Genomic DNA, 26,898 nt, shown 5'->3' on the forward strand with positions numbered 1-26,898 from the left:
TACTAGTACCACAAAAACACGACCAAAGAAGAAAATACTACCACTTGCTCTATTCAATGAAACAATTGTAACAGAAGCGCAGTGTTGGTCAACGATGTTGTCTGCAACTGGAAATATGCATCCTCTTATTCCTGTGGAAAATAATGGATGGAAGAGATCTCTACCCAGTAGTGCAATTCCCAAGAATCTTCGCGAGGACAAAAAATGGTCGTGGGTACCGGTGCCCTACGGGGACAACAGTACCAGCATAATCACCTTTGAAATTAACATTAAGCCATACCGACAAAACCTGGCATATGTATTGATCGGTACATTCGCATGCAACGATTGTGATACTGTAAGTGTTTGGATGGACGGCAACACCACTGATAAAGTTACCCTCTCTACAGGATTCAAGTGGGGTGTTCTAAAACTACATCATGTCAAAAGTGGCGTTCCTCCAGGTAGCCATTTTGTACATATAAAAAGTTTCGCAAGGAATGTACGGTTGGCCGCAGTGATTAGTGCTTATAGTGTCACAGAACACAAACGCATGCATGGGACAGATGATGATAGATTGGTAAGATTAAAAAGTGCGCCAAATCATAGTGCCGCAAATTTTAATCACTAGGCTTGGGGTGGGTATGCACAGGATGTAAGAGCTGTGATCACTATTTATATAATATCTGGTAATTTCAACGAAATGCTAAATGCGATTCAAAATTCACCATTTCTAGTATAAAATAACTGATATTCATCAGACACTATCTTTACCTTATATTGTTTATAATTGTCTCTGAAACTACGAGTATATGTACATAATACGAGTGCTCCTCGGGGAAGTGCCCTTTCCGCTATTTTGCTTACTTAATCCGAAGACTACAAAAAAGTATAAATTATGAATAATGCCCAAAGATGTAGCTTGTTTTGGTGACATATCATTGATTGGCGTGATTATAATTATATCAAAAATTATGAATGCTACTACCAATGTCTTAGTTTTATACTGTGGTCTTCAGTTGAATGTAGGGAAACCAAAGAATTGAAGAAGAACTCTGACCATGGTAGCATTGGAATTAAAGGGTGGATCAAGTAAATTGTAACAATTACTGGGGGAGAGTTCAATGAATGACATGCTTTCATTTGCTAGCAATAAATGTTATGTAGAAGCTTAGGCGACGTTCATTCCATTGCATGAACTGTATAGAATTCATGACTCATTGCAAGTGCCTTTAATTTTGAGAAAAAAGTCTTTCGGCCCATTTTGTGGTGTTACTATATATGTAACGGTGCAGTGGTAGGAACTGTAGGGGCGTTCGAAGAATCTTCAGGTGGACCATGTAAGACTATAATGTTTGTATTTAGCGTAGACTATATTGGAGCGCCACCAACGACGTACACGTATGTTACATTCTACATTCTGTGTTTAGCATGCATTAGTCTGTAAGTACTTGTACAGAATGCGAACACAGTATAGACCAGCTGGGGCACGTTTGATTTGCCCAAACATGATTATGATTAATCTGACGTCATTTCTCGTGTAAACAAAACGCTCAATCACGATCATGATTACTTACATGTAAACATTTTCACAGATTTCTTATATATTGAATAATTTTACATCGTCAAAAATAATTATAATGATAACAAATTACCAATCTGATCTGATCGAACACAATTTATTTACATAATGTTTCCATCATTTCTAAGGGGTGGACCATTTGATATCCTGGGGGGGGGCTTGGAAGATTTCGGGGGAAAAAAAGATGCCAAATGGATTTGCTTTAAAAAAAAATCCGGATATGAGTGGGTGATGGAAAACAAAAGATGGACCACTGCTGCTAGAAAAAAAAAATTCTTGGCAGGGAAATGATGCACATGTTCGAGAATACTGTTCAACCTGCTCGTACCTCTCCAACCAGGACACTTGTCAAATCACGAGAAACATTTTCAAACACATGTCAGGGACCAATACAGTTTCGTTAGCCTGTGGTATATATATATATTTGTTCTTGTCTCTGTTTCTTTCATAAATGGTTTAAATATTACTTCATGTAAAGGTTCAAACATAACTATACATAAAATTATACATATAATACATGTATTACCTAGCTACTACACTAGTTACAGACCATGCCATGTAAGTGTTTGGCTGTTTCACAATCAGTGCTTCACTTATCTTGCACTTTGGGGCAAAAGTGAACTTGAAGGTTTTGTAATGGTAATCTTCATACTATTGGATAGTTTATAAAAGAACTTAATCTAAATTGTTCTAGTCTCTTCAGTATGAATTTGTCAGAAGGGGTAATACTTCCTATTTCGAACACTACATGTATCGACACCACAACTCAAATTCAAGTTTCTATTGTACACTAGGTATGACCTCCTAAAGTGCTCTCACACATCAGTAACTTTACTATACATGCAATATCAATGCCCCTATACCAATGTTACAGGCCCACTTTTATAACATGGAAAACTTATTTAAAAAGTTTTATTTACTTTAGCTTTTCAATGCTTGGCAATATATATCTCAGAGGCTATGAATAACCTAAAAATTGCCTAAATAGAAACAAAAAACTGCAGATCTGGCAGGGGGGACCCCTTGGACTCCATCACCCCAGAGGCCACTCATTCGTTAAACCCACAATACGATTCACCAAAATTGGTAAAAAAAACTTGAAAGGCTTCTAGGGGAGACCCCTAGGAACCCCCCCCCCCGTAAGAGGTAGACATGTCCAAGCCTCAAATCAAAGTTCTTCCCTCCACCTCTTACTGTCAAGATGCTATGAAACTTTATTTCAAAAATGATTCAACCTTATGTAGTTGCTTTTTACATGTTAGAGCTGTCTTGTAAAGCTTGCAAATTATTGTCTGAAAAGTGTTTGTGAATAGCCTAAACATTGCCTTTAGAAGTAAAAACCTCCAGGGCTTCTAGGGGGAGACATGTTCCAGTCTCAAATCAAAGGTCTTTCCTCCACCTCTTAGTGTCAAGATGCTATGAAACTTTATTTCAAAAATGTTTCAACCTCACGTAGTTGCTTTTTTCATGTTAGGGCTGTCTTGTAAAGTTTGCAAATTATTGTCTGAAAGTGTCTGTGAATAGCCTAAACATTGCCTTTAGAAGTAGAAATCCTCCAGGGCTTCTAGGGGGAGACACCCTAGAACCCTTCCCCCCCCCCATTCACACACACACAGACACACACACACACACACAGACACACACACACACACACACACACACACACACACACACACACACACACACACACACACACACACACACACTCGACTCACACAGGAGGTGGACATATCCCAGTCTCAAAGCTCTTCCCTCTACAGCTTACTGTCAGATGCAATGAAACTTTATTCACAGGGGTCAGTGACTTCTTGTTGGCCCAATGGAAAAAAATACTGACATCCCCCCCCCCCCTATCCCCCCAAGCTGGAGAAACTGACCGATCTATCTGAATGTCTGAGCTCACCAATCAAGTTTCCGATTTGTATTTTCAGTGTGTCATCATACCATGGCATAAAAACTGTCAATGATGTTTATTTAATTGAAAATCAAACATGTATGAAATATGTAGTTTTCTAAATAAAATCTGTATGTGATAGAACAACATCTTATTACTCTCTGTATTACCCTGTGCGAAAACCAAACAGAAAATTGTGGCAACAGATGTAGATTTTCAACATTGACGTAAAAAAGAATCCGGATATCTCAAAAAAGCAAAGAAAAAAAAGTTGGCAGCATAGGCGAAGGAGAAAAAAAATAATTCTCAGGTAAGCAGGTGGGAAAAAAAATAATGACTCTCCATCAATCTTCCAAGCCCCCCCCCCCAGGATATCGAATGGTCTACCCCTAACTTGCTGTCGACATGTCAAGCGCGCGACCCTCTCATGATATCACGTTGTCCGCCATCTTGTAATCACGTCATGATTATTGTGATTACCAATCATGATTGTGATTGATATTTATCAAACGTGAAATCATTATTGTGATCGATAGATCATGATTATGATTGTGCAAATCGAACTCCGCCCCCCCCCCCCCCCCGCCCCGGGCGGGTATAGACTAAGTTAACGCCGCTGATTAGCTTACTTTACTGCAATAAAATAATACTAAATAATCATCGTTGGACGTACTTATATCGGGATATATTTAGATGTTAATGAGGAGACATGTTGGGAGATTAACATAATTACACCAGTTCCGGTAATATCACATATAAAAATCAGGGAAAGGAATGGCAATTTTGATCGAACGTTTTGATTCACATTCGAACACAGCAAAACCAGTAGTGACGTGACACGCGTTGTCATGACACTGAGACGTAGACGACGCGTTATCATGACCTAGAACGACCAGTGCTGTCGGATATGTTCCATATTTTTTGTTCATCTCGGTTTGTGCATGGTATAATTTAAGAGAGGTTGTAAATAATTATTCATATCTTTGTTTTTTCTTGTAAATTTGCATTGTCTAATATATGGCATGACTCACGGTGTGATCATTGACCAAAGATAGAAGGCTTACATTTGAATTTTAAAGACGGTCACCGACTTTTTTTAAGGACTTTGGATTCCTTTATATTATGTCAGATTTGTAGGAATAAAATGAGGAAGTTGTTATCATTCATTGTCAACAACAATGCTGTAGTGTACTGTACTGTACTGAATTGTGTTTCTGTATGGTATCATTGGTATGAGTCTATCTACTTCATGAGTTCTCATCATTCATGACTTCTCTTCAAAATCTGACCAGTTCTTGTGGTAACTGTTACAAGTGTGTGTACCATATATATCATTACAATCAGCTTGTTTTTGAGATATCGTGTATACAATCACACGCGCGAGCGCAAGCATGCATGCATTCATGCATACACAAAGACAAACAAACATACATACATACATACATACATACATACATACATACATACATACATACATACATACATACACACATATATGCATGCATGCATACATACATACATACATACATACATACATACATACATACATACATACATACATATATACATACGCACGCACGCACGCGCGCGCGCACGCACACACACACACACACACACACACACACACACACACACACATATATATATATATATATATATATATATATATATATATATATATATATATATATATATATATATATATATATATACATACACATACAAATTGTAATATTGTACATTGCAAACTCTAATGTACAATGTTCAAATGGTAGCCCTTCATTCATTACACAAAATTGGGCAAAAGCTTCCATGTATTTTCAGTTACGTGTGCTCTGTGATACTGTGCTATCGCAGTCGGAGAAGTTCTGTGCCAGCTATGTATGCCGCCCGCAACGGCGACTATTCATATATTTAAACATATATGAATAATTAATTTTCTTTTACAATGTCACGGGTGTAAAGAGGTAGGAGAGATGTCCATAAAGAAATCAAATTCACCACACGTAAATCATTGTCCATTTTTGTATATAATACACCATTTGTGTTTGACATGTGTTCAATGATACCGAGCATCTACACTGCATGTACAACCCTGAAAATGTGTGAAACAATAATCTTGAACAGGCTGGTGTTATATTTCTAGAAATGATATCCTTTTAATAATAGTAGGCAATCTCTGTTTCCACGAGTATTAACAAATATTTGGGATAACATCCTGAAAAATGTATTATTGTACGGGGCATTGTCTAGAAGTTAGAAAAAATCGGATATAAGACCTGCGTCCCTTATTCGGACTGGACAAAATACGTCATTATGCGTGTAGAAAAGCTGTGTTTAAATGAATTATACGGGGGAATGCTCTCGAACTTCGAAAAATCGAGTAAAGGCCCACGTCCCTTACTGGACAAGATGGATTATGATGTACAACCAATGGTTTACATCTAGATGTAACAGCTGCAATGGAATCAAATCAGGTTGTGACATCCAGATGTTACCTACACACTGTGAAATGGTGTGTACTCACAATACGGGTGCTATGGCAGATTATAATTATGTTATAGAAATCAATGATTTATGTCTTGTCATCAATGACATTATTTTTATAGTACATTTTTTAATGTAATTGGCCAATATGTCACACTTAAAATATTCTTTGTTTGATTATCAATACACTTGTGGAAGATGATACGCAGTTCACCCAAGGTCCTATTATCAAATCTATTTCATTTGACTTATTTAGGCGGAAGTGACGTACAGGCCTTGCTAGGCAACTTCCGTTCAACGTTTATCGACTGATTCTATTACTATTGTAAGTGAATAACAATACAAACAGTTGATAATACTGTGGCGTTTAACAGAAGTTCCATACCAAAGCCCGTACGTCACTTCCGCCTAAATTCAGATCGACTCCCGCTCCGTATTATACGGATAAGTGAAAGTGAATGAAACCAACGCACTTTACCTCGTTCAACATCAAAGTTTTTATTAAACATTGTTAATTCATAAGATATCCTTTCATTTACAGAAAGTCGCAAGACTTTTAGTTTAATACTAGGTAAGGTGCCTAAATATGCCAATATACATTATGGATCAAAACTTGGAGCCTAAAATGTGCTGCAAGGATATCATTGGCACCTAAGGCAGGATGGCAGTCATGACTGGGAGGACTTTCAACCTGCCTTGAATCTCTCAACTTGCCTTATTATCAACAATAACCAGCTGTATGTGTTTGCTCCACTGTTTCCCTTCCAGCAGATGCCATACACTCAGTAGTACATTCCGGCATAATGACAAATTTAGATGAACGCCAAGAATCGAACCTCGGACGAGCCTTGAAGTGAAAACATGACATCATTCAAACAAACCTGAATTCAAGCCCGAGGTTACAATAAATCAGAACATACGAACGCATAAAAATATCCACAGTCATATTACATATAATTTATAGCCATTAAACTGCAATATTTAAACATTGCACTCAATCATACCATGGTTTATGTTGAATACAGCCATATAAAGGTCGCTATTTGATACGTCTTTAACTAGCACAGTTTTACCGTAAGACGAACGTTCTAGAGTTGGCGTCGACACAAGCCTCAAATATTGTGAATCCCCGCTGCCTTGTTTTTACAGCAGACGTGCAGATGGGTAAAGGTTCTAGGCAACAAGAGGGAAGGGAAGATGATATATTTGATTAAACTAATTATGCAATTCCGGAATGATATTTGTATTTAGTTATCGATTAGCACACACACTGTGATGTGATCTGAGATGATGAAATAAACATACATGGATCAACGTAATTTGAAGGTCACGAGCAGTTAATCATCACATCGTGATAAATCACCTGTCATATTATCTACAAACATTGGACCCCTTAGGTTCATTACTTTGAAAAGATTCTCTTACATCATCTCGCAATTTGTAATCAAGGTCGACGACGACACAATTTATACATGATGTATTTTAGCTGTGCAAAATGCTGTGAATTATTTGAGAGAGACGAACATCCAAATGCAGTATATCTGCCCGAGTCGTTGTATACATCAAAAGAAAAATTTGCTTGCCTTTCACTTCCTACCAGATTTTTAACTGCCACGTTCTCTCTCCAAGATTCTCTCATCTCCCTATTAGAGGGTGGGATCTTTCTCATTATTAATCTCTCACATGAACAAGTCTGTCGGTCACTGTCTCTCCCTTCCCTCTCCACCTCTCTCATCTCCTCTTATTTCTCTGTCTGTCTGTCTGTCTGTCTGTCTGTCTGTCTGTCTGTCTGTCTGTCTGTCTGTCTGTCTGTCTATGTCTGTCTGTCTGTCTGTCTGTCTGTCTCTGTCTTTGTCTCTGTCCGTCTGTCTCTAAATCTGTCTGTCTGTCTGTCTGTCTGTCTCTGTCTCTCTCTCTGTCTCTCTGTCTCTCTCTGTCTGTCTCTCTCTCTCTCTGTCTCTCTCTGTCTGTCTGTCTGTCTGTCTCTCTCTCTCTCTGTCTCTCTCTCTCTGTCTCTCTCTCTCTCTCTCTCTCTCTCTCTCTCTCTCTCTCTCTCTCTCTCTCTCACTCTCTCTCTCTCTCTCTCTCTCTCTCTCTCTCTCTCTCTCTCTCTCTCCCCATTGTATATACAGAACTAATTACCATACCATTAATCACGTTACGTTAAACTCATTCCTGATACGCTAGACACCAAGGGTATTAGGCAATTTCCATGGTGATTATGTGAGTGTAAGTAGTTGTGCCTACATCGTAATTTCGTATTGAATATACACAAAACATTCACATGGGTAAAAAATCAAAGATGTAAATAACTTCCATTGAATATACGGATGCAGTTTGCCGTTCTTCGTTTACGTTGGTAAATTGCATCTGGTGCACTTATTATGTTCCACAAAATATTGAACACAGGGGATCTAATTCCCAGGGTGTATACACACCTTGAAGCAAATACAGACGACTAAAAAAGATGCCAATAAAACAGCAAATGTTGTTAAAGATATAGAGATGTTTTCACCAGTTACAATGTACATTTCAACTGCTTCTAATGACGGACAAAGAGTCAAGGTTAATGTGTTATTGTCACAGGTCATCTTAGTCATAAACCGGATTTCGCGTCAAGGCCTGATGCTGTCAAAAAAATGACACATGGCTTTCCGTGTTTGGAATTTTTCCAACTCTAATTTACTTCATGAGCAAATTACTGCATTCTCTCGAGACCTATCCTAGAACTAACCATTCCGTACAAGTCTTGCCTTTCACATAGTTTCATAGTACCTTAATATCTAGACCAGCCAAATGTTTGCTCTACCACTCATTGCGTAGCATCTTGTATCTAGACCAAATAGACACAGACAGACAGACAGACAGACATGCATGCAGGCGCGCGGCGCGCGCACGCACGCACACACACACACACATATACATACATACATACATACATACATACATACATACATACATACATACATACATACATACATACACACACACACACACACACACACACACACATACATACATACATACATACATACATACATACATACATACATACATACATACATACATACATACATACATATAACGGCATGTATTTCCATTGGAATGAATGATGAAGTTTTATTGCGATTCACGGAGAAATCTACAATATTTTAAATACAATATCGTGAAAGTTGATTAATAAATTCCTAACGTACAGTTATATTAAAACACGCTATTTTCTATACCGAGAACAAATCTGGCTACTATAGGACATGCATATGTGGTCACGTGACACATCAATGACGCAAATAGTTCATTTCAGGACACTCAGTCTATTTTTCACTGCGTAGTGATTGTGGCTAGGCTACTATTGAGCACTAATTCACTTGGAATCTTTATTAAAACAGACACTGTGGTAGAAGTAAGCGCCGTCGATTTTCTTCAATATTGCCAAATATTTGCCGACTTCTATGGTAGACCCGTCTTCCTTCACCATTGTGTATGCTGTACGTTGGTAGACCATATCACCCCCAGTGCTGCTGCCAAAGTCGTGGATTGTAAATTGCATGTTGTGAACACCAGCATTCTTCATTTCTGACAATACGCCAGCCACACCTACAGAAGAGTCCAATCATTTGTAATTAAGATTAATGATAGTGTTCTGGCTAATTTTTTTTTCTGAATTAACAATGCCTGTTTCAAACATTTTAACTTGATTGTAAATGACATCTACTCATTCAGACCTGACAAGTCAGGAAATTAGGCAGTATGTGGGTCATGCTGTGGTTAAACTGAACTATGCAGACGTGACAAGTGGAGTGAACTCGGAACAATGACGAGTGATGGGGCCCAGTCTTGGGCATACATCCGTATACCACACCATTTGTAGCCTGTCCTCGCTGGATCAATGACACCGCTTTACTCGTTCAAAGAGTGTAGGAGAGAGTAACATACCGTATGCATCCAAGTCTAGTATTTAACACACAAGGCACTCTTTTTTGCAAAACTAACGTAACCTATCGTTTTTCAAAACGAATCAACCCGCTTGCCAAGCATTGCTATAGTCACCCCATACACATCAATACCCCTTTTGTCCATATAAATATTTGGGTTCTGTTCGCAAATATATAAATAACCTACGCGAGACAGTACGCCACGGTTGTGGAATTTGATATTCATCGGATAGTGATGAGTGGTCACACAGGGTGACCTGTGTTATATGAGTTTTTAGCAGTTTGCCGTAAATCACCGAAAGCGTCACGTCGATAAGATCGCTTTCGTTATTTATTTGGTTGGTTTTGGTTACCATCACGTCAAACGACTTTGTCAAAGGGGCATGCCGTCAAACAATCTAACAGTTTCGATAATATATTAACGACACATTCGATCCCAGACAACGTATTCAACTTTTCAAAAATATTTTTTAAAGTACCTATTTCCTTTTCTCTCTCTTTTATTTGACCACGTGTATATATGATTATTTTACCATTACGATATCATCGGTGATTTTATTATTTTTAACTTTTTTATTGTAGACAGTGATATGTGTATTATTATTACACATTTATATTATCACATTTTGCAACCTTCCGTTAAAAAAGTTGTATTATTTTCACACTCAGAAGACAGCGATATTGCATTACATCACGTGTCCTACAATAGGCGTTAACATCGCAATGTAACGTTTCATTCACGACACACGTACTTTAGCGGCATTATTTTATTTTCGCTGAGAAACATTACTCACCGCTTATGTATGTACCCTTGTCGTTAACCCCTCCCCTTTTACACACTGTAGTCCCTCTTAAAAAGGTCGTGGTTTGACTGGCGATAAAAGCCGAAGATTAAATTTGAGGGAAAAACCAATTATCTTTTATAGGTAATGGAAATACGACGGCCAGACAGTGGGTTATATAATAATACCATTGACATATGGGAATTCTTGTCTTCGTGATAATAGCGATATATTCGTCTGGACATCCCATTAAATATTTCAATATTTAATTATCGTAGACGAGCTTTACATATTATGTACACACTAAGATTGAGTAAATGAAATTTAAAATTAGACGTGCGGTAATTTGTGAAATTCAATAATAATTTTTATCCAGCCATCGATTTCCATCTGTGCTATTTTGTCTGGAGTATACGTACTTGCAGGTTAAATGACTTACTATAGGCTTATTCATGCGGTGTTATATACATGTATTTCCCTGTGTGTACCCCTGGCATCACGTACAATATACTATACCCACCCATTTTCCCTATGCATACATTGAAACTCGGTGGAACTTAGAAAATGATTTTTACTGTATCTGAATTTCCTGGGCCTGTGCTAAAATCGGTCGTGCGATTGAGCGAGGTACGTTTCAATTTTTCATTAAAAAAAACATACTATATGTAACTTATACACATACCTGGTCTACCATGTTGGACTTCAAAACCCGGAGCTAACATCGTTGACTCGGCAGTGAACAGGGTCTCTGCCAAAGTTTTGGTGTCTCCAGCCACGAAGTATTGTTCAAATTTCTTCAGCCATTCTTCGAGGGCGGTTTTCAATGCAGCGTCAGACATGGTGCGGAGATTGTGCGACGATGGTGATATTGACTTCGGGCGATATGAGAGGTCTGTGCTAAGCTTGGAGTGTGTATCCTGCGACTGCCTTATTTATAGTCTCTATCAATGATTTATGTTGTCACGGTCCATCATTCCTTACGGGATGTTGGGATAGACGAATCGAGATCTAATTTCCACTGGAACTGTTGTCGCTGTGTGAGGGCGCTATATAATGTCAATGAACGGTGGTCAGTATCTCTAGCTCTGTTACTTGCCAGTTGGGTTTTGCTCTTTTCCTGTTGATTTATTTTTCTTGGCACAATTTCAGGCTAATTGACTGTCGCCATTAACTTAAATGTCAAACAGACGATTGATGTCGGATAATAACTTTTGTTAGACAATTTCTGGACCAATTTTGAAGGACAGATAATAATCACCGGAATCAACATAATTTTACGTATTACCAACTGAACGAACCCACTGTAAATGATACAGAAAGTAAAGTATTTCTCAACCAAATAGTCCGTTGGAGGTTATTTCATTGCATTATTTTACCAATTAGATACAGATGGTGCATTTGTTGTTGTGAAATTACAATTTAAAAAAAGAACGTTTTCAATAAAGTGATGGGTTAAATATCTTGCCCGAATTGGATGGGGCTTCAAAAACAATATTCCAAAATCCATCAACTCTTAACTTATTACACGTAAAGATAATTATGTAATTATGGTGAATGCAGATGCGTTCTTCACGTTAATTTCAAAGGATATATGGAGGGGAGGGGTTAGATATAAGCAAATGCGTGATGAAAGAGTTAGAGATTTATGCTTGAAAACAGTGGCTTCCTATCGTCGTAAAAACTACAGACCTTTTTACGGCATCGATGCAATACCATTTTTCTTTACGTCAGCAGGAAAATATGCTTTGGGTTTAGAAGATGACAGATTCCATGCCGAATGATGTAAACTAGTCACAAATGTAATCGTGCGTTTTCCGAGATGTCTGTTTTTTAATTTACAGTCTGTCCTTCGGCTGGACCTTGATATGAATGAAATAAGAGTGTAAGAGCTAAGACAAGTTCCTTTCCACATTTTGATAAATGGCGAACTGGAATCCTGGCATGTATCTTCATATCCAGTTACTGAAATATCACCCATAATTTACATTTATCATTTATGATATTCGTTGTGAAGACTACAGAAATATGATGATACCAAATTTTCTAGCAAGGTTTGATTCACAATTAAAAATACACACAGTTTTATTGACTTTCTGAGATTTATTAAAAAAGAAAAGAAAAAAGTGTTCTTTTAGGAGGGAGAGCGTAATAATGGTTCCAAAGACAATACTGATAGGACCTACTAACTTGTTGTTGTTGTTGTTGTTGTTGTTGTTGTTGTTGTTGTATTGTATTGTGCTGTGCTGTGCTGTGTTGTGCTGTGCTGTGTTGACACAAAATACACAACATAGGTTTAGTAGAGTTTCAGTCATTTTATTGAAAATCAAACATAGAAAAATACTGATTACTGAATAAGCATCATAACAGTAAGGGAATCTTCAGAAATTACATGGGGGAGGGCCGGGGGAAATCAAGCCTGGTATGTGGCATAAAATGTGACCCTTCCCCTAATCTGTTGAAATATGACAACTCCCCCCCCCCCCCGGTTCGACTATTAATTGTTTTTAACACCGCCTCATATGGTGTATAGTTGTTAGAGCTCAATATTACTAATTAGGACGTCCTGGGTTCGAATCACACTAGAGACAGAGAAATTGTCTTAGTAATACCCCACCATGTATTTAAAGGCACTTGTTATTTCCCACTATTATTACCATCGACTGAGTTTGGCTGAGCTAAGGCCAAGACTCCCAATGCAATGAGCATACAACTGACAAGCTCAAGACCGAGGACAATATCTCCATCCATCGTCGCAAACCACATCCTGTTTTACGGCAACGTTCTTAACGAGCCTCCCACTGTATTTCGAAATGTATTGGTAGAAATAAGAACTCTGGTTTGCGAGAATGATTCCATCACACAGGGGCACGTATTATTGCTTAGATTGCCGCCAAGGATTGCCGTTTTCTTAGGAAACTATCGTACGAATCCTACTGCTACAAATGTATCAATATCTATACTAGTAGAAATATTCCTTTAAATACAGGTAGGAATATATAGTCAAGAGGTTGTTATATTTAGTCTGTAGACCTGGAAAACAACAATCTATGAAATATTACACGCCCCTATGCTCCATCACATTATCTCGGAGAGAAGACGTGTCGAAACCCCGCACCGTAAGCCTTATACATCCAGAGCTAGCTGAAATATTATATATTTATATATGAACAGCCTACATATTTTATATTCTAGTACAATAAGTAACAGTGTCAACACTTGTCCCCCAACAGAAGTGAAATGTCTATCTGAACTGAAAAGTGACAACGACACTTATGACAACAACTGTGAACTAAACGTTTGTTGTGTGTAAAATAAATGTGACATGAACGTTTCCGCGCATGTGCATACTGGCAATCCTCCACAGCAGCGTACACAGGGAAGGGGAACTTGGACCTAGTGCATATGTATGCTAAAACCCGATATTGACAGTACAAGTTGAGTGTGCATGCCAGGACAAATCTGAGGCAAGTGACAGTATACGTTTTAATTTTGTAAATTAAATACAGTTACGACCTATGTAGCTATTCCATACAACGCAGTTTAATAGGTGCATATAGCGTATACATGTAACGTACAGAGCCAATATCAGCTCGTATCATCCCCTGCTTCCTGCTTGTGTGTTGTGAATCATGACTGCACATTTAGTGGTAACAAACTAAAAGAAAAATAACAACAACTCAATTCGATAATATGGAAGTGGCAACGACTACGATTATCCAGAGGGGTCAATTTGAGGTCATGTACCGTGGTCATGCAATTCCACGTACGCAGGTCCAGTCGAGTCCACAATCCGATAGGCCATGCACATACTAAGATGTGAGAGGAGGCCGGTGAGGGCGAAACGTCACGACCGTACATCTTCTTACAGTCTAATGTCTGGTGTGCAAACTTATAAACAACAGTCTAGTCACTCGTGGGCTGTGATCAAGTACTATTACACAGTCTTGTAACCGACTTGAATTACTGATAAAATGTCTGTGTCTTTCTATAACTTACACTTTAATTTTTGGTTGGTTTTCACTTCAGTGTTACATTTTAGTGTTTTATCTTTCTTTTCTTTTTATTTGTATGGACTGCTGGCCTGAAATAAAGAATAATAATAATAATAATAATTTCTCTGTCTGTCTGTCTGTCTGTCTGTCTGTCTGTCTGTCTGTCTGTCTGTCTGTCTGTCTGTCTGTCTGTCTGTCTGCCTGTCTGCCTGCCTGCCTGTATTTGTCTGTCTCCTTTGCACACTTTGATTATTTTCAATACAAAAACAACTACGTTACACATTCGTCTCTTTGCAGTCACATTGATCTCCCTCCTTTTTATTCCAAATCCACAGTAAAGGTCAGCAAAGGCAATGGCTGAAAACGACAAACCCCCCAAGAAAGCTCCAGTTGAAGGACATGTGGACATAGATGAATGTTTTGATGTCATGGTTGCAATTGCTAGAGAAGCAGGAGAGGTATTGAGATGACCAGTTATTTTTATAGACTAGTGTAGTGTATCCTGGTAGAAGAAGCAATATTTTCACATCTACAGCTTTATAATTTTTAGTACAATCCTAACACAATACCTACCACCAACTTCCGCGCCGCCGTAGAAGCCCTAACTAATACTGCTTGAAAGAAGAGAACGTTATAACATTGTACAGTGTACTTGATATGCAGTATCTATATTCTCATTGTAATTGTCCTATTTTTGTTCTTGTTCTTGTTGTTGTTGTTGTTGTTGTTGTTGTTGTTGTTGTTGTTGTTGGTGGTGGTGGTGGTGGTGGTGGTGGTGGTGGTGGTGGTGGTGGTGGTGGTGGTGGTGGTGTGTCGTGTTGTGCGTTGCGTTGCGTTGCGTAAATTGTGTTGCGTTGTGTTGAGTTGTCTTGTCTTGTCTTAGTTTGTCTTGTAACGTAATTGGTCGATGTTTATGGTTATGCTGACGTATTGCTATAATTTTATGGCAAGGATTTTTGCAAGATTATGATATTCCACCTTCAGAACTCCGCTTATAAAAAAATAAGACATTTTAAAATATGCTGAAAGAATTACTACACAGCGTAGTGTGTACTCTGTAAACATAGACAAATTTTAGTTATAAATAAACAAAGTAACGACTGTGACAGTTGCCTCACTCCATATTGTTGATTGTAGTGAACCGCCTATTGAGTTTGAAATGTCTGGGTTAATCACAAAGTATTGCATCATGGTATATTTACTTTAACACTATAAATTATCGTTTTACAGATAGTACGTAAAGCATTAGATTCAGATATAACCATAGAAGATAAAGGATGTTCTACAGATATAGTAACGGAAACTGATAAAAAGGTGGAAGAAATGATAATATCGAGACTTAAAGATAAATATCCACACAGCAGGTACGTCATTGATAATATCCAGACTAAGATATAAATATCCACACAGCAGGTACGTCAATGATAATATCTAGACTTAGAGATAAATATCCACACAGCAGGTACGTCAATGATAATATCTAGACTTAGAGATAAATATCCACACAGCAGGTACGTGAATGATAATATCCAGACTAAGAGATAAATATCCACACAGCAGGTACGTCAATGGTAATATCTAGACTAAGAGATAAATATCCACACAGCAGGTACGTCAATGATAATATCCAGACTTAGAGATAAATATCCACACACCAGGTACGTCAATGATAATATCTAGACTTAGAGATAAATATCCACACAGTAGGTACGTCAATGATAATATCCAGACTTAGAGATAAATATCCACACAGCAGGTACGTCAATGATAATATCTAGACTAAGATATAAATATCCACACAGCAGGTACGTCAATGATAATATCCAGACTAAGAGATAAATATCCACACACCAGGTACGTCAATGATAATATCTAGACTTAGAGATAAATATCCACACACCAGGTACGTCAATGATAATATCTAGACTTAGAGATAAATATCCACACAGCAGGTACGTCAATGATAATATCTAGACTTAGAGATAAATATCCACACACCAGGTACGTCAATGATAATATCTAGACTTAGAGATAAATATCCACACAGCAGGTACGTCAATGATAATATCTAGACTAAGAGATAAATATCCACACACCAGGTACGTCAATGATAATATCTAGACTTAGAGATAAATATCCACACACCAGGTACGTCAATGATAATATCTAGACTAAGAGATAAATATCCACACACCAGGTACGTCAATGATAATATCTAGACTAAGAGATAAATATCCACACAGCAGGTACGTCAATGATAATATCTAGACTTAGAGATAAATATCCACACACCAGGTACGTCAATGATAATATCTAGACTAAGAGATAAATATCCACACACCAGGTACGTCAATGATAATATCTAGACTTAGAGATAAATATCCACACACCAGGTACGTCAATGATAATATCTAGACTTAGAGATAAATATCCACACAGCAGGTACGTCAATGATAATATCTAGACTTAGAGATAAATATCCACACACCAGGTACGTCAATGATAATATCCAGACTTAGAGATAAATATCCACACACCAGGTACGTCAATGATAATATCTAGACTAAGAGATAAATATCCACACACCAGGTACGTCAATGATAATATCTAGACTTAGAGATAAATATCCACACACCAGGTACGTCAATGATAATATCTAGACTAAGAGATAAATATCCACACACCAGGTACGTCAATGATAATATCTAGACTTAGAGATAAATATCCACACACCAGGTACGTCAATGATAATATCTAGACTTAGAGATAAATATCCACACACCAGGTACGTCAATGATAATATCTAGACTAAGAGATAAATATCCACACACCAGGTACGTCAATGATAATATCTAGACTTAGAGATAAATATCCACACACCAGGTACGTCAATGATAATATCCAGACTAAGAGATAAATATCCACACAACAGGTGCGTCAATGATAATATCTAGACTTAGAGATAAATATCCACACACCAGGTACGTCAATGATAATATCCAGACTTAGAGATAAATATCCACACAGCAGGTACGTCATTGATTATATCTAGACTTAGAGATAAATATCCACACAGCAGGTACGTCATTGATTATATCTAGACTTAGAGATAAATATCCACACAGCAGGTACGCCAATGATAATATCTAGACTTAGAGATAAATATCCACACAGCAGGTACGTCAATGATAATATCTAGACTTAGAGATAAATATCCACACAGTAGGTACGTCAATGATAATATCCAGACTTAGAGATAAATGTCCACACAGCAAGTACGTCAATAAATTGTCATTACCTTTGACAACTGAGGGGTAATACATACTCAAGGATGATTGATTGCAGCTAATTATTACTTTTGGTATGTATCAATCAAACTGTTTTATCGTTATTTTTCTGACTAGCCGTGGTAGACACGAAGTGTCTTGAAATGGACAAAGATCCTCGTTTATATGTATTCACGAACGGTCACGGTGTTTACAGTGAATTGGTTGCCATGGATATTGGAACAGAGAATAGCATTACATTCTTTATATTACCTTTTACTTTTGTAGTTTTATAGGTGAAGAATCCGTGGTTGTAGGCCAACAGAGTGAACTGACAGATAACCCTACATTTATTATAGATCCTATCGACGGTACTACAAACTTTGTACATGGGTAAGTTCAAGTAATAATAAAAATGTATTTTATATAATGTGCATGTCCCCCGGATAGCTACAGTTGCCAGTAATTATTACCTCTGCTACGGATCTATAGCGACACAGTGATTCAATATACTCCATCAACTCCCTAGGGAGCATACAATCCATTGCAACCCAAGTAAGCACATTTTGATCAAAACATTCACATTGCAACATCTATCCTACCAGGTCCCCAATTATACAGCTGGGTTGACTGAGGCACAATCGTGTTTCAAATCTTGCCCAAGGATTTATTTATTCAGAAACAAATGGCAGCTGTGATGTCTTGAATATTGTTATATCAGCAATTTTTATGATGTGATTGATGTTTCAATCACGAAATTCTAGACCTACTACTTCTAGTATACTGTTGTATATTTATGTGGTGCAGTAAAGGGATTGTGTACTGTATGTATGTATGTATGTATGTATGTATGTATGTATGTATGTATGTATGTATGTATGTATGTATGTAACTATGTATGTAGGTACGCGCGCTCATATGTGTGTGTGTGCGCGCGCGCGCTCAAGTTACCCAATATAAGTGACTGTTTACTATACTTTTGTTCCAGATTCCCCTATATTGCAGTATGCATTGCACTTTACATTAACAAGACAGCTGAAATAGGAATTGTTTATCAACCCATATTTGACAAAATGTTTATGGCGAGACGAGGAGGAGGAGCATTTTGTAATAAGAAGAAACTGAAGGTTTCAGGACAGAAAGGTATGCTTGGCGTAAAGCACTATCACCTGATATATGATTGCTTTATGTCGTTATACATGTTTTTTTTTTAATTCACCACATATGCTGGAATTATACTGTGGACACTGATGAGAAAAGAAGTAGCACATCACAAAAATGGCTTAGGTTATAATTCTTACGACCACTTGATTGTCAGCGAGACATAGTAGAACACATATTATATATTTATCCATGACACCTTCGCAATCTTTGTGTTTATTATCATAGGTGATTTCATTTTCAGATATCAAGAAAGCTCTGATATTTTCAGAATATCCACAAGTTCGAAACCCAATAGAAGTGGAAACAAGTCAGAAGAACAAAGAGAGATTGATAAGAGCCCATATTCATGGGTAAATAGCGTTTTAATGTTATTAGTTATCCTCTTCAAATTCACGAGTTTTGCCAGCACCCACCTGACATGTTACCCCCTTCAAAACAAAAATTGACTATCAAATGCTCCAAAGGGGAGAAAAAATGCTTGGACAAAATTTGATGTAAATGTGTTCAGTTAAATTCATTAAATAGCACCGAGCTGTACTATATATACAACTATCAATTATTATTGTACTACTCTCCATCCCGTTCTGTTGCGACAGCTCAGAACAAGGCAGATGTAACTTCAATCCTTGTACACAGGATTACATCTTCTTGCTCTCTAAGCCATCGATTGTACTATGAAACTATTAGCCATTAATAATCTATTCTCAGTCTTTACAATCTTTAACTACCAATCCTTGAGTTAGCCTGGTTGAATTAGTGTAAACAAATAACCTTTTTTTATGATTCAATATATGTTGCTTAGCATCAGAACTTTGGGTTCGGCGGCATCAGACATATGTGCAGTGGCAGAAGGCCTTGCTGATTCATACTTTGGATATGGTCTCCATTGTTGGGATATGGCGGGCGCTGTACTTATAATACAGGAAGCTGGTGGAGTGGTTTTAGATCCAGAAGGTACATCTATAACAAACACATATCGTCAAAAATCTTCCTCTACGTCACTGATACTATTTCTTGAACCTCTCACAACATTTCAAAATATTCCTATCTCTTTATTTATTTATTTATTTATTTATTTATTTATTTATTTATTTATTTATTTATTTATTTATTTATTTATTTATTTATTTATTATCTGTCTGTCTGTCTGTCTGTCTGTCTTTCTTAATATATATCTATCTCTCCATTTATATATATATATATATATATATATATATATATATATATATATATATATATATATATATATATATATATATATATATTTATTTATTTATTTATTTTCATTTATTTCAGGCGGTCCGTTGGATTTGATGTCCCGTCGTGTTGTCACAGCCAGTTCTCAGGAGCTTGCTGACGCCATACGTGCTATGCTTATACACCTTCAACTACCACGTGATTAGATTGATTGACCCCGTGATTCGATTGATCTACCACGTGATCTTATGGATGTACCACTTGTAATTGTTTAAATTTATATATCATGTGATTAGATTGATAGGTGGAAACCAAGCTTGCAGTTAATTAAGAAAAACACAAACGAAAATGACATGTATATTAAAGGTATTGACTGGACGTTGGTTTAGTTATACTCACTGCAGGGTGGCGTTTGTCATGACTTCCATTGCAGTGTACATTTTTTGGGTACTTCCAGTGTTTGCCCTATCTTATTATAGGGTGATTATACCTTCGTAACCAAAGCATCACTATCACCACAGACAATTAAGAACTGTCTGTGCTATCACCCACATGTGTAATCTACCACACTGACTAAATAACAATCATTGAACAACAATAATTGTATTGTGTGTCTATCTTAATAAGTTAGAAGATCGGTTTCCACAGTAGTACTTGTTTATCCGAGAAAGTACTATCTAAACGAGATACTGATGCACAAACATAAACCCATCAATATGAGAATTTAAAGAAATAAATACTTTTTGTTAAATCTACATGTCATGTGTTCGTCCTTTTGATAGGTTATTTGTATAATTTATAACTTTCGGTTATTAGACCATGTATTTAAAATGCAAGTTTCAAAGTCCATATAATTTGACACATGCACTGATGATAAGAAAACACACGTGTCATTGAAAGCTTGTTGGTATAGTTCTTAGCTTTAAATGAGTGATTTGCATTATTAACGAATTCTGGTAATTGGGCAATGTCGCAATCTTGCACATACTTAGATATGTGCATTTAAAGGATAACAAAGAACGTGTCTCCTATACAGACTTTCATTTTTTTTAATGAGTCATTTGCAAAAATTTACCAATTAACAACATGAAATGTATGATAGCTCAGAATTTCGAAATCTTATAAGTTATTATGCATGTAGGAGGAACAACAAATGAAAATATCGATTTTTCCCTTACTGCGTAGAAATGCGGAAGGCATCCAGTTTACACCTGGTTCTTAACTTGCAATAGATTAACAGTAGCTATACATGACAACAATTTGACATAAATAATAAGGTGACATAAAATTTATGGTCACCCAGCAACTAGTGAGTCGTTCGCGCATGTGCGTAAAATATAGGTCACAATGACTGAGGAGAGTGACTGAATGGACCCTATTGGTGTGATTGTGAAAAATGTGCTGACCTATGTTCACAGCGCTAGCGTGCTGCAAGGGAAAGTCTATGTTCTGATTGTGCGACCGGTCTGTAAATTGAGGCAAGTGAAGTTATAGTATTACATTAACACAATTACTAGCTATGTTTACCTTCCACTATCATTCACACAAAGGGGTAGAAGCTAAATATGCGTACAAGTACAGGAAGTACGTGCAACTTCTAAGTCCTTTTCGGACTTCCTCTCGTACCCTATACGTGTACATGTCATTCCCCGGACCGTTGTCTGCATACATTCAATGTTAAAATGGAGAACACCGATATACGGGAAACTGGATAGCTTTCTTCTATCCCATAGACCCTCCACCCACTGGAGGGTCTATGTTCTATCTAAGGTCAAACACCTTTTAACTATATATATAACTCACGGGGCTCTTGGGTCACGAGCATACTTGCTTTATTGGTCTACCCTCAGACCACTATAGTGGTCGGAGGTCTACCATTTTTTCTGAGCTTTCTGGGTTTTGAGTGCTAACTCCGAATATCAAGCTAAAAAAAACAAAGCTGAAAATCAAAAAACCAATGATACAATCATTGCAGCTAGGATACTACCTCACGTACTGCCGACTCGCAATAACTCACGTAACCAACTTCAGTTCAGTATATTAATCATTCTGTTTGGACATGGCTGTCTAATACTCAAGAACTGCAAAATCTCAGGTCACCTAAACAGAACAATCTTCATTCATCCATCCATTCATACAATACAACAGAAATTCGAAATTGGAATGGGTCATCCGATGTTTACACAGTCTTTGCAGAACACGCTGGCAATTAAGTCGAATGGGTGATTGCTTTTTTCCTATTAATTCGACCATGCCTCCATTATTGTTACCCCACGTGTTTCACTGACAAATCACAACCTCGCCATTAAGTTGAAAAACATGTTTCATTGATAAGATTACAAGCAGACCGTTCATAAACACCACTTTAAATCTGACACATACGATATATACCATTCAATAGTAGTTTCACTCTCTTTTTGTCGCTTCTATCCGTTTTGCAATTTCAGATGGCTGAATTCGAAAATGGCGGTCCTTGCAAGAAAGCTCGAGTTGATACAAATATGGATATAGCTGAATGTTTTGATGTTATGGTGGGAATCGCTAGAGAAGCAGGGGAGGTACGTACTAGTATACTGCACATCGATGACTATAGATTAGTGAAATCACTCTGTATAGAGATCCAATCGGTACTCTGTATGTGCGTTATACATAAAAAGAAACTCCCACTACCTCATTTTATTGGGTGTGAGTTTTCATACTTTGACCTTGACCTGGGGGGGGGGGGTCAATTATATATCAAAACATGATCATAGGTATTGGTCTGCATTGTATGAACTGTTTTAACTAAGATTTACTGACATTTAGGTTTAGTTTTCAACTATTGCCGTAGGTGGCGTGATACCAAAATGTAATATGATGGAAGATGATTTACTGCCATTTTACAGGTAGTACGTAAAGCATTAGATTCAGATATAACCATAGAAGACAAGGGGTGTTCTACAGATCTGGTAACGGAAACTGATAAAAAGGTGGAAGAAATGATAATATCGAGACTTAGAGATAAATATCCACACACCAGGTACGTCAATGATAATATCCAGATATAGAGATATATCCACCTAGTAAGTACGCCAATATATCATATATTTAGTAAATTGTTAATTTGTTTTAATTGAGAAACCTCAAAAGTAAAAACAAATTCAATCTTTGGTTGGTACGAGGTCTATCAAAAATAAAACGCAAGAAAAGCTTCAAGTGCATTAAATTCTTACACACATACACATAAAGTTCTTTTCTTCCTCTTTCGATTGAGAAACAGACATGTTTCAAACAAATAATTTGTCCTTCAGTGTCTAACCAGGATCTGACAAAATGGTCTAAATTTGCTAGAAGTGTTGACAACTTGCATTCAAATCAAAAATATAAAAGTTCAACAGAAGAGCCACGCCAAATACAAATAACTGATGTGTATATCTACCCCCACCCCACCCCACATTACTGTAAATAGTCTAAAAATAATGTTGAATAATCATATGCCTTTATTTGGACAGTTTTATAGCCGAAGAATCCGTGGTTGTAGGCCAACAGTGTGAACTGACAGACAACCCTACCTTTATTATAGATCCTATTGATGGTACTACAAACTTTGTACATGGGTAAGTCTCTCATCGTCTCAGCAACACCTAGAAATAAATTTTCTTTTGTGCTGTCTTCTTTGTTATCAACTGATTACAAGGCATGTTACAGTTTAAAGATGTATTTAAGACATGTCTATAAATGAAACAACACACAGTGTTGTTACTATTGTTACTGTATTTGACAAAATATCACACCAAAAGAGGTATATATAAGTCACCTTGGAAATGTCTGAATTATTTTGATGATAGACTTCAGTACAAAGGTGTGTCTACAACGTATTTGATTGATAGGTTTCCTTAGAAGAATGAAGAGTATATAAACTATTATAATGATTTCAAGTTTCGACTGGACATTATCTCTTTTCCAGATTCCCCTATATTGCAGTATGCATTGCACTTTACATTAACAAGACAGCTGAAATAGGAATTGTTTATCAACCCATATTTGACAAAATGTTTATGGCTAGACGAGGAGGAGGAGCATTTTGTAATAAGAAGAAACTGAAGGTTTCAGGACAGAAAGGTTTGTACAAAACACTTTGTACAGCTGTAGAAAAAATAGCTTATTTCTGTGACTTTATATTAGATAAATTTGAATGATAGTCCAGTGCGCATGTCCGCATGTTTTTTGTTTGTCGACAACACGATGCGTGACGTCATGATCACTCGAAAAGCTCTTTCCCATTCCAAGTTCTGACGATGATGTTGAATTTTATCTTAATTTGCATGATGTCATATTTCAGTTGGAGCAAAAGTGTTTTATAGTAAACTTTGTACAATTTTCAACGGAAAAACTAAGGCGTCACTAGTTACTGTCTAGGTAATCGTAGCATGGGACCCCGAGGCGAACATGTATGTGTCGTAAACCGACAATCATAAAGCATTATAGAAACACATAACAAATTTAAATTGACAACAGCAATTCGCTTGGCATTTGTAAATTCAATCCATCTTTCCTCTCTAACCTTCTCATTTTCAGATCTTCGGAAAGCTCTTATTGTGGCAGAACACCCACAAATTCGAGATCCAGTAGAAATTGAAGCAAGTCAGAAAAATTTGGAGAGTTTGATCAAAGCACCTGTTCATGGGTAAACAGGACATAATTATATCTACCATTATTCAATACCCTTTTGTTTGTGATTTACTACCTTCCAAGCTGGGGTGTATCTATGAAAATATATTATTTTGGTGAAGATGCAGTGACGATAGGGGCAGTTATGTGTGTGTGTGTGTGTGTGTGTGTGTGTGTGTGTGTGTGTGTGCGTGCGTGTGTGTGTGTGTGTGCGTGTGCGTGTGTGCGTGTGCGTGTGTGCGTGCGTGAATAAATTTTCTTCGACAATTTTAGATCAGACTTTAGCCTGTCAAAACTCAGACCCTAGGGTGAATGTCAAACATCGTTGTATGTAACTGAAAATTCTGCAATATAATGCTAACGTTGTATTTCAACTTAGTAGTCCCTTCATTCGGAACGTAATACAATCTTTTAGTGGATGATTCATATAATGAGTAATCCGTTTAAGGAAACCAAACCTGTCTCATCTCAGCTGCACCACCTGTCATTCCATATTCATAATTTATAAAGCAATACTGTTATGACTTGTTACAACTATGTAATGGGATGAAACATTTTGTTTAGCATCCGAACTCTAGGATCAGTAGCATCAGATTTATGTGCAGTGGCAGAGGGCGTTGTTGATGCTGACTTTGCATATGGTCTCCATTGCTGGGATATGGCTGGTGCTGTACTTATAATACAGGAGGCTGGTGGTGTAGTAATCGATCCAGAAGGTAAAACAAATTGAATATTGTTGCATTCTCAACGAGATTCCATCCAACAGAAGATACAATAAAGTGTGTCTGTGCCAATTAATTAGGCCTACACAGACCCAGCTGCTACCCCTTCGAATTCGAATTCACGTCTGTTGTATTCCTGCTTGAAGACGGTGTTTTAAGTTAGGACTTGATACTGATATTGTCCTGCAGTTTGCAGGCGGTGTAAATCGAGAGTCGATTCTGATATTGTCTCATGTATAGTAGGCAAGTCACAATGTCAGGGGTACCCAGTCTGCAGGCAGGGTTATACTAACTGTGTTGTAATGTATTTCAGACGTGAAGTGGTTACTGATAGAGCGCTATCTTACACGTATTACAGACTAACAGAGTCCAGTGTTTAATATTCTGTACATTGTACTAAACCTAAATATGAGTTTCATGTGGTTAGGTTAAATCTTGGGCATTAATATTTGATCATTAAATTGTAATTTCTTTGCGGTTATTCATCTACACATTAGCGTCTAACCATTAACTTTAAGATTTGAACTTCAAATTTGCTTTTGGAAACATGACCTAAATTGAGTACACACATATCCTAACAGCGTTATACAAAACTGCACAATTGGTTGCTTTTTTTCAACTTTGTAGTATTCCTAATATTCTCATTTATATTTATTTCAGGGGGACCGTTGGATTTAATGTCACGTCGTATTCTCACAGCTGGCACCCAGGAACTTGCTGACGTCATAAGTCAAAAACTTACACACCTTCAACTACCCCGTGATTAGTGTGATATTCAAGTTTTTCATCATGTTTTTTAAAGACTGTAAAACGTTCAGTATATAGATTATCACATTTTTGTGAAAATTCAGTTTTAACAGTTGCCAAATAAACTAATAAGATGTCCTCCGTGAGCGTATGATTCATTTTTTTAATTTCATAGTTGGCATAATAATATTATATTTTGTTTCTCTTGAAAAAAATGGAGTAAAAGTATACTTCAAAACGACAAGTCCAGTCGGGCATATTTCTGTCTTCTATTACATACTCCTATCAACTAACGTGATATTTACCTCCAGCAAAGTGAGATATAGTATTGGTTTTGTCTGTCTGTCTGTCTGTCTGTCTGTCTGTCTGTCTGTCTGTCTGTCTGTCTGTCTGTCTGTCCGTCTGTCCGTCTTTGTCCGTCTGTTGACATATCTCAAAAACAATTTGCTACACATCCTCCATATGCTAATGGTAAGAACTGATTAGATTTTGGTAAATATT

General features: G+C 37.1%; 3 protein-coding genes across 3 annotated transcripts; 2 read left to right on the top strand and 1 right to left on the bottom strand.

Annotated features, from left to right (window-relative positions):
• Positions 1-9,046: 9,046 nt before the first annotated feature.
• On the bottom strand, positions 9,047-11,677 carry LOC144434499 (uncharacterized). Its single transcript, XM_078122959.1, has 2 exons — positions 11,342-11,677; positions 9,047-9,539 (listed from the first exon to the last, which is right to left on the bottom strand). The coding sequence occupies exons 1-2, from the start codon at positions 11,496-11,498 to the stop codon at positions 9,307-9,309; spliced, it is 390 nt and encodes a 129-aa protein (XP_077979085.1). The 5' UTR covers positions 11,499-11,677; the 3' UTR covers positions 9,047-9,306.
• A 2,336-nt stretch (positions 11,678-14,013) lies between these two features.
• Positions 14,014-20,994, top strand: LOC144434462 (inositol monophosphatase 1-like). Its single transcript, XM_078122913.1, has 8 exons — positions 14,014-14,123; positions 14,987-15,109; positions 15,882-16,015; positions 18,206-18,310; positions 18,906-19,060; positions 19,323-19,431; positions 19,884-20,035; positions 20,378-20,994. Exons 2-8 carry the CDS (start codon positions 15,005-15,007, stop codon positions 20,482-20,484), a joined length of 867 nt encoding a protein of 288 aa, XP_077979039.1. The 5' UTR covers positions 14,014-14,123; positions 14,987-15,004; the 3' UTR covers positions 20,485-20,994.
• A 633-nt stretch (positions 20,995-21,627) lies between these two features.
• On the top strand, positions 21,628-26,431 carry LOC144434565 (inositol monophosphatase 1-like). The gene is made up of 8 exons (XM_078123034.1): positions 21,628-21,756; positions 22,726-22,836; positions 23,164-23,297; positions 23,770-23,874; positions 24,225-24,379; positions 24,836-24,944; positions 25,493-25,644; positions 26,311-26,431. The coding sequence occupies exons 2-8, from the start codon at positions 22,726-22,728 to the stop codon at positions 26,415-26,417; spliced, it is 873 nt and encodes a 290-aa protein (XP_077979160.1). The 5' UTR covers positions 21,628-21,756; the 3' UTR covers positions 26,418-26,431.
• Positions 26,432-26,898: the final 467 nt, after the last annotated feature.

Source organism: Glandiceps talaboti, chromosome 4, assembly GCF_964340395.1.
Source record: "Glandiceps talaboti chromosome 4, keGlaTala1.1, whole genome shotgun sequence".
In the NCBI taxonomy this organism is placed as follows: domain Eukaryota; kingdom Metazoa; phylum Hemichordata; class Enteropneusta; family Spengelidae; genus Glandiceps; species Glandiceps talaboti.